The sequence below is a fragment of the Temnothorax curvispinosus genome, unplaced genomic scaffold (genome assembly GCF_003070985.1).
Source record: "Temnothorax curvispinosus isolate PA1 unplaced genomic scaffold, ASM307098v1 QBEX01010941.1, whole genome shotgun sequence".
Taxonomy (NCBI): domain Eukaryota; kingdom Metazoa; phylum Arthropoda; class Insecta; order Hymenoptera; family Formicidae; genus Temnothorax; species Temnothorax curvispinosus.
In genome coordinates this window covers 523191-531108 of record NW_020220721.1, presented here as the reverse complement: position 1 = coordinate 531108, position 7918 = coordinate 523191, and the positions used below count along the sequence as shown (strand labels likewise).

General features: G+C 39.0%; 1 protein-coding gene across 2 annotated transcripts in view; it reads right to left on the bottom strand.

Annotated features, from left to right (window-relative positions):
• Window positions 1-2660: 2660 nt before the first annotated feature.
• Window positions 2661-7918, bottom strand: part of LOC112460963 (steroid receptor seven-up, isoforms B/C) — a 116125-nt gene continuing 110867 nt past the window's right edge. Inside the window, exon 4 of one of the 2 annotated variants that reach the window (XM_025025935.1) lies at window positions 2661-4560. In XM_025025935.1, coding sequence (XP_024881703.1) covers window positions 4286-4560 — 275 coding nt within the window. In that variant the 3' untranslated portion in view covers window positions 2661-4285. The remainder of the gene's footprint in view (window positions 4561-7918) is intronic. The other variant, XM_025025936.1, reaches the window with a different exon arrangement.

The window sequence follows — 7918 nt, the reverse complement described above, 5'->3', positions numbered from 1 at the left end:
TTAACCCGTTACATCCTAAATTAAGATATTTGCCAACCATATTATATTAATCTTGCTTAAAAACATTCAAAATTCGCGAATTATAATGGGTTTAGCGAAGGAGCAACAAAACATAAAAAAGAAAACTCCGTTGGAAATTATATTAATTATAAAAAAATAATTAATAAAATATATAATTTAATTTAATAAAATAAATAATTAATAAGAAAATAATCAAATATCAATGTATTTTTCATTTCTAATCTACATTATCAAGATATTATCCCAGTCGCTCTTTTCATAAACATCATTACATTTTTTCCATTATACACTTCAAATATACATTTGCATTTAATAGTCTTATACATACCAGGATGTAACGAGTCGTAAATTGTCGCTTTTTTGTACAATTAAACAAATCATAGAATCATCCGTCGAGATTTCTAGCCACACTGACAATCAGAAACGATATTTAATAACGCGAAATGTGTTATTGCGAGAAATAACAACGAAACTTTAGCGCGTTTCGTCCACAATCGGAAGTTCGTAAATTCGCTCTATTTAAGCATCTAACAAGGGAATCTAGCAAATTAGGAAGTTCTAATTTTAATGAAACTTTGCATATATGGAGTAGGTAAATAAATTTACAAATTTTTAATAGGTATCAAAAAACAATTTAAGGAGTAAAATCACACCTCATGTGTAAAGCGGCTTTCGCTTTTTCCCTATAATATATATCGCCGAAACTATTCGACATTTATCAAATATGTTTTATGATAAAAGCATCTCTATTTAACCACACAAATAACATTCTGAAAAAGTATTTATTTTTAAAAACTTATTCCTTTGCATCTTTTATATAGAAAAATATCTATTATGTTACAGTAGAGTCTCTCTAATATTGACTTTAAAAAATTATGGAATACTCCCACCACAGAGTGGACTGCCAATCACCGTGTACTTGCGGGAACGCGTGATATGGAAGGGGCACGATATTAATGTTGGTGAAAGTATGTGTGAAGGAATCTAAAGATTACAGGGGACCAAATTTAACAAGACTCTACTGTATAATATTATAAAATAAAAATATTTTTATTTTAAATAATCTTATAATTCTTTATATAAACTTGTAATTGTAATTTTTGACTGAATCAAACAAATCTCAAGAATTTTCTCATTTTTTGATATCTCGAATAGTTTTAAAGATATATATCGCTTTGCATATGAGAAATAATTGTTAATGTTTTTTGGCACCAACTGCAAATTTCTAAATCTATCTATAATATTTACATCCATTTACATGTATGCAAGTCTCCGATAAAACCCGATTAAAATCCGAATTTCCGAGTTCGCGAGGTTCTTTTGCCGGTACAACAAGGATAATGACTTACCCTACCGCAGCGTGTTTCCACGGGACACCTCGTCTGCTCGTCTCGGATCTATCATCTCGAGTCAGCTGTGTTCCGAGTAGTCTATCGATTGATCGGTCGACCGATCGCGCGTGATTGCCGCGGAATTAATCATGACGCGATGATGTGACGTGCAATGGCACTGGCATACAAAGAAGACGTTATATCGCACTCTCGAGTGGTCTCGTCACGTACGCTCTTAAGTAACCCAAGGTAAAAATATCGTATTTACAAGATACATAATATTGGCTGTATATATGATATCGCGCGGTATTGTCATCCAAGTTGAACGTCACGTGTGGAGTTTCGTCGTCGTTCGCTGCATTTCTTTCTCTCTCTCTATCTCTCTCTCTCTCGAAGCTCCTTTTCGAGAACGATCGTCGTCGGGTTAGATGAGACATCGAAAAATCGCCGCCGTAATTCTAGTACAAGTAAACGCGATCGCGTTAAACGCCTATATTCGCAAAAAAACGCCGCTGTTACAAATATACCATTCGCGCGAGCGCGAAGGAGCCTAATTTATCTCGCGCGATCTCATAAGTTTCCTTCGTTCGCGCCGTAAAATGCAACGCGCTTCGCACTTTACATCCTACTTACAACAAACAATTTCTTTTTATATTTAGTAAAGTCGACTCTTGTTCGCTAAATTACCAGATGTGCTTGACGATGCCCGACTTTCTTAGCTCCTATCTAAAGTACTATACATAAAAATTTTTGTACAATATATTTATCTTTAAATAGACGAACTTTTCGATAATGTCGTGTACCGCAGCCTTTACAGATCATTCGCTTTTTAAAAATATAATAAAACAAAATATAAAGCGGATTTGACGAGACATCCGAGCGACTTCGGAAAAGTATAGTGAACAACTTAACAAATAACAAAAGTGATCGAATTGTATTTATTGAATTGTAATACGTATAGCTAAAAATATCGCAAACGGACGAAAAGTGGAAAAAAAATGCGCAATACAAAATTAAAATTTACAATATTAAATTAAAATTCGTTCAAAATTATTTTCATATATAGCGATTAGGGAATTTTACTAAAAAAAAAAAACTTTTTCGAATGTATTAATAATGATTTTTCTTAATATTAAATACAGAGCTCAGATACATTATCATGCTTCGATTCATTATGTAAAGTATTAGTTAAGATTATGCACAGATTTAATAATTTTAGGAAAGGTACTTTTCGCGAAAAACATGAGAATTTTCAATTCAATAAGTGTATCTTTATATTAATCCGAAAAAAAAGAAAATTTACACAAATAATTTACGAAAATATTTTATTACGAGACACAGGCTAAAGTTTCTGAGATGCCAAGGTCTTAACGTCGTAATCGAAGAATTAGGATACTCGATCGTGATGACTACGCGAAGATAACCGAGGCAAAATCATGACTTACCGCCGGTAATCCTCGAAGATCACGGACGATTTCGACGAAAGGCGACGTGTGGGGATTTAGATCTGCGATCAGTGCGTGCAGGCGCGAGCGTCGTCCGACCGAAAGGGGATATTTCCGAAAGAATGTTTCACGGGCTATGAACTTGGAGAACGCTGCAGCCTCGTAGGAGAGGCGTCAAGACGAATGACTAAGGCCCATGGCATGACTCGACTAATAGCGAGTACTCGACGCAAAGATTGATTCGAGATAGCGATGGGAGATCCACCGGCTCTCTCTCTCTCCCCCTCATCGTTGATTATAAATGCTAATTTATGACTTCTTCACGCCACGCTCGTCTTCCCGCTGTCTCTCTCTCTCTCTCTCTCTCTCTCTCTCTCTCTCTCTCTCTCTCTCTCTCTCTCTCTCTCTCTCTCTCTCTCTCTCTCTGTCTCCCTCTCTCTCTTCCTTCCACCCTCTCTTTATTTCATTCTTTGCTACATAACAAAACGCTTATCTATCTATCCCTTCTCCCTTGAGCCCCCATATCTCTTTCAATCTCTCTTTCTCTCTCTCTCTCTCTTTCATTTTTATTCATTCGCTTTCTCTCGCTCTTTCACTCGCACACGAAACAACTGACAAGCTTTCTTGCATGTACAAATCTCTCCCTCTCTTTCACTCGACCACTTTAGTGAGTACCAAGTTTTAACGCCCATGAACGTTCTTGAGCGCTCGGGCCATTCGGCGCCTCCGCGATTTTCTGAATGAACATCTTTATTACGTATTTTTCTTCTTGTTTTCTTTTTTTTTCTCTTTACCCCTCTCTCTCTCTCTCTCTCTCTCGCCTTTTTCAGCACGTCACCGAAAATTCCTCTCCCTCGGCGAACAAGACGATCGCTCCTCATTGCACGCCCACCTTTCTCGCCGCTCTTCGCGCGCATTATCCTATCACTCTCGGTCGAACTGCGTTAATGATCTCGCTTAATTCTCCCCCGCTCTCTCTCGCTATCTATACGCTAAAACCTTCTTCCTTCATTCTTTGCTTCCGTCGATTCCGTCCTCTTTCTCTTTTTGACGTCAAGTCTACTCAGGGTCACAAGTCTTTTAAATTCTGACTGATATTCTGATTCGTCGCGAAATATCGTGCCGATCTAGCGAAACGCGAGTATATAACAAGTATCAATAACGAGGAATATTGTCGCGTCACGCTGCTAAGAGCAACGCGGATACGTAACCGGGTTAATGACGACGTTGACAAGAACGACGATTCGACCTTCGACCTCGAGGCCTCGCGACAACGAGGCCGGAGTCGCGCCCACTGTGTCCGCCGTCCTCGTCCCCCTCCCCTCTCCCCCGTATATTTGGGATTCGCGACGTCGCCCACCCATTGTCCGCCCTCGATTTTTCTCTTTACTCGTACGCGAGTCGGGCCTACGGGTCATCGTCGGGCGCCGCGATACCGCTGTTCGACGTGTAATATTATGCGGAAGCTAGCTGCCGCCAGACAGAGTGTCACATCGAGGATATGTAGGGCCAGTTGAAGCTGTTGCCGCTCAACAGCATGTCCCTGATGAGCGTCTCGATCGGCGTCTTGCCCACCAGCCGCACGAAGAAGAGCTGCTCGATTACCTGCGACGAGACCGTGCGCAACGACGGCAATCGCAGCAGCAGTTTGCCGAACCTTGTCGGCTGATTCGGGTACTGGGTCCGGCAGTACTCCTCCAAGGCGCACTGCGACTTTTCCTGAAGGGACTCGATGTGCGCCACGTCCGAGAGACCGCAGGCGTCTGTAACAGAGGACCAAAGAGAGAACGTTTAGATACACCGCACAAAAATTATCTTCGAACGAAGGACAATTTCTAATTCAATCCAACTATACAACTTCTGCAATAAGCATGCAACAAATTCCTGCTAATTATCAAATTATATAACTATTATATCTTCAATATGATGCTATCAATCTTATATTATACCTTGAATAGCATATTATATCTTCACGGAAATTATTATGTTATAAAATTTCTTTTATTATTTCTACGCATTATTATTACTAAATTTCAAAGTGTCAGATAGCGAAGCAAATATATATTAGTCTTCATTACGCAAAGTATCGTGGTACAACTGAAAAAGGTTCAGTTATGCATGAAAAAAAATGTATAACATAGAATACAATTATTTCATATGGACGGCTAATATCGAAATATTCTGTAAAATATAAATATTTGTTGTAAGGAGTTCGTTTCTCCGCGCCTTGACCCTAATCTGTTGCTCATGTTCAGATAGAACGGCAGCCGACGGTAGAAAATCTCAGTTTTTCCGCTCCGAACGTTTTCCTCGTTAGACGAAGCGTATCTCTCGATACGCGCGGATGGCGATAACTGTTGCCGTTTAATTTACGTGCGCAAAGGAAGCACCTACGCTTTATTATCGCGGTAATTATCGTTGTTGCCCATTAGCCAAGGCATGATTAGCGAGCCGGCGAACTCTTTTCTCGACGATCGCGATTAGAAGGCGAGAGGAAGAGTAAAAGAAGAAATTATACGTCGAGCAACGACGAGTGGATGATCGAACTTGTAAAAATATTGTCACAACAATATTTTGCAATCCGGAGATGGCGTTTCAATCTGCTGCGTCGAAATCATGTGCCAAGATTGACCGCTTAATTTTAAAAAGTTCTGCAGAGTCAATAATTATCTCGGAATTAGTTGGCGCAAGTGACTATATTAATTAATCTAGTACAAAAAAATTAATCCAAAGTAAATTGATGAATCCATCGCATAATAGATTACAATTACTCTCAGCTAATTTATTGCGCAAATAAGAAGGAGCGATTTGGATCACTGTTGTCAGGCCCGGACGGTGCTATAGTAGGTGACTCGTCATTCCAAGGGTTAAAGCCCTTGTCAAGTTGCAACGGAGACTGCAACCCTCCGGCGCGACGAGAGTGAGATTCATGTTGGAATGCACGTGCCAACCGGAGACACCGCCGGTGCAAATGTCAAACTAATCACATGGGCCATCTGCTCACTTCGGCTTACCCGTGAAACCGCGCCATTGTTTTCCGGAAAATGCAGTCTTTTGTTCGCATAGTGGAAAAACTGGAAGAAGAGAAACGATGCATGTGGTCTGCCTAACCCGATAGGGTGTGCCGCGAGAATAGCAGTATTACCTTTATCTTAAATGGTAATTTTATAATCGCTTTTATTTAAATAAAATTTTATTTAAATATAATAAAGTAGCTAAACGTGTTTGCATATAGATATAGATACTTCTTTTATTCACATGGAAATAATTATCTCTTATAGACAATTTTTTAACCATATAATACCTAATTAAGCAATATGTTTTTATTACTGGGAAATATATCATAAGCTTTAATGTTAACTAATCAGCATCTTGATATCTTTTTTCTTGTTAATTTCTTTACGTTTTTCACTTCTCATGAAGAATCTTCTCAGTGTATAATACAGAATTTTATTTTTCGCACGTGGTACTTCAATATTCTTTTGCAGTTGCAAATAAAGTCATAAATTACTTTTTATCAGTCATCAGCACATTAAAGTGCTAGTGCTCATCATTTCCGTACGTCACTTCGTCACGTGCGTGTTAAGGCAAACTTCATTATCACATTTCTAAAAAAAGGGGGACTACGTGCAACAGTGGACCAGGACGAATCGCTCTATTGGGAAACGCGAATGTGCGTGTGAGAAATCGGGGTTGCTGTCCGCGCGCATAAATCGACGAGGATGGCCGAAAAATGAGCATGCGTGCATGAGGGTCGGTGGCTCTTTTTGCAAAACTCTCGAACGGGACGTGCCTCGTCGTTCCTCATTACGCGCGATCCTCGCACGCGGCGCGTGCATAAACGCATCGCAGACGTCAGATTCCTTTGTGATGGAGTCCACGTGCGCATAATGGGCCATTATAAGTACGCAGGAAAATAAAACGCGATTCACGTTTGCATTTCCGAACGAGACCGTTCTTCATGCGGTGACGACGTAGAAATCGCGCGCGGGCACGAACGAAATTGTCCGCGACCGAAACCGCAAAGTTTGCCAATTATTTATTGGAGCAGGTAAGCACAGCAAATAATTCAATAAGGAAACAACGCTACATTTATTTTAATCTAGTGTATAATTACAAACCGCGAGATTACTATTTATCATAGAAAAATTAATTGTTAATGAATTATAAATAAGCTGTTACTAACTTATTGATTGATATTATTAACAAGCTGAATTAAAACGTGGTTGTTTAACTCAAAAAGATTGTAATAATGTTTATCGAATCACATTTTCCTTCGTTCTTCCTGTATCTACAATAAAAAATGGAAATTATTGTTAAATTTATTTAATAAATTAGTATAACTTGTATTTATTATTAATTATTTAAAGATAATATTTGAATAGTTTGATCGACAAAGAACGATTTGCTCAATAAATATGCTTCTCTCATATTAAATATGTGCTATATCTAACAATAAACTCATTCGTCACTTTGCCGATAAGACTTGCGACACAATTGTTTGCATATCATTGCCAACGCTCGAGGGAACACGTTGTCTTACGAGATCTTAACAGATCACTTGCAGCCTCTGCTTCTCAAGGAGCAACACACCGCGTCGCAGTTCAATCCTACGGATTGTATAAATATGCGTGAAAATTAATTTCTATTATTATACCCGTTATTATTACCCGTTGTCGAGCGACAGGTTATTTTCCGTTTATGTTGCATCCACGTTGCGTCGAGGACACTCGCATCGACGATCGACGTTTAATTCCTAAGCGCATGAACGCACTTTATCGAGGCATGGGGGATCGTTAAATGCAGCTTCGGACGACCGGTGTGCCGCATAATTGTAATCTTCTTTATAATACGAGAGGGCTGCTACACATAAAGACTTGCAAAACAATCCTCATGTAACATCTCTTTTTTTTGCAAACGTTTGGGTAAAGAAACGGAATGATAATCCGACTGCATTACCGCCGGACAATTATCATAATGTAGGTCTGAATTGCATTGTCATGCATCAGCTCCAATTAACTTTGATGGTCTTATGCGCGACTCAATGTTTACTCCTCACATCGTTACTTCAGATAATTAAATTTTTTATTGTCCTGCGAAACAAAAATTAATTGTTGCGCA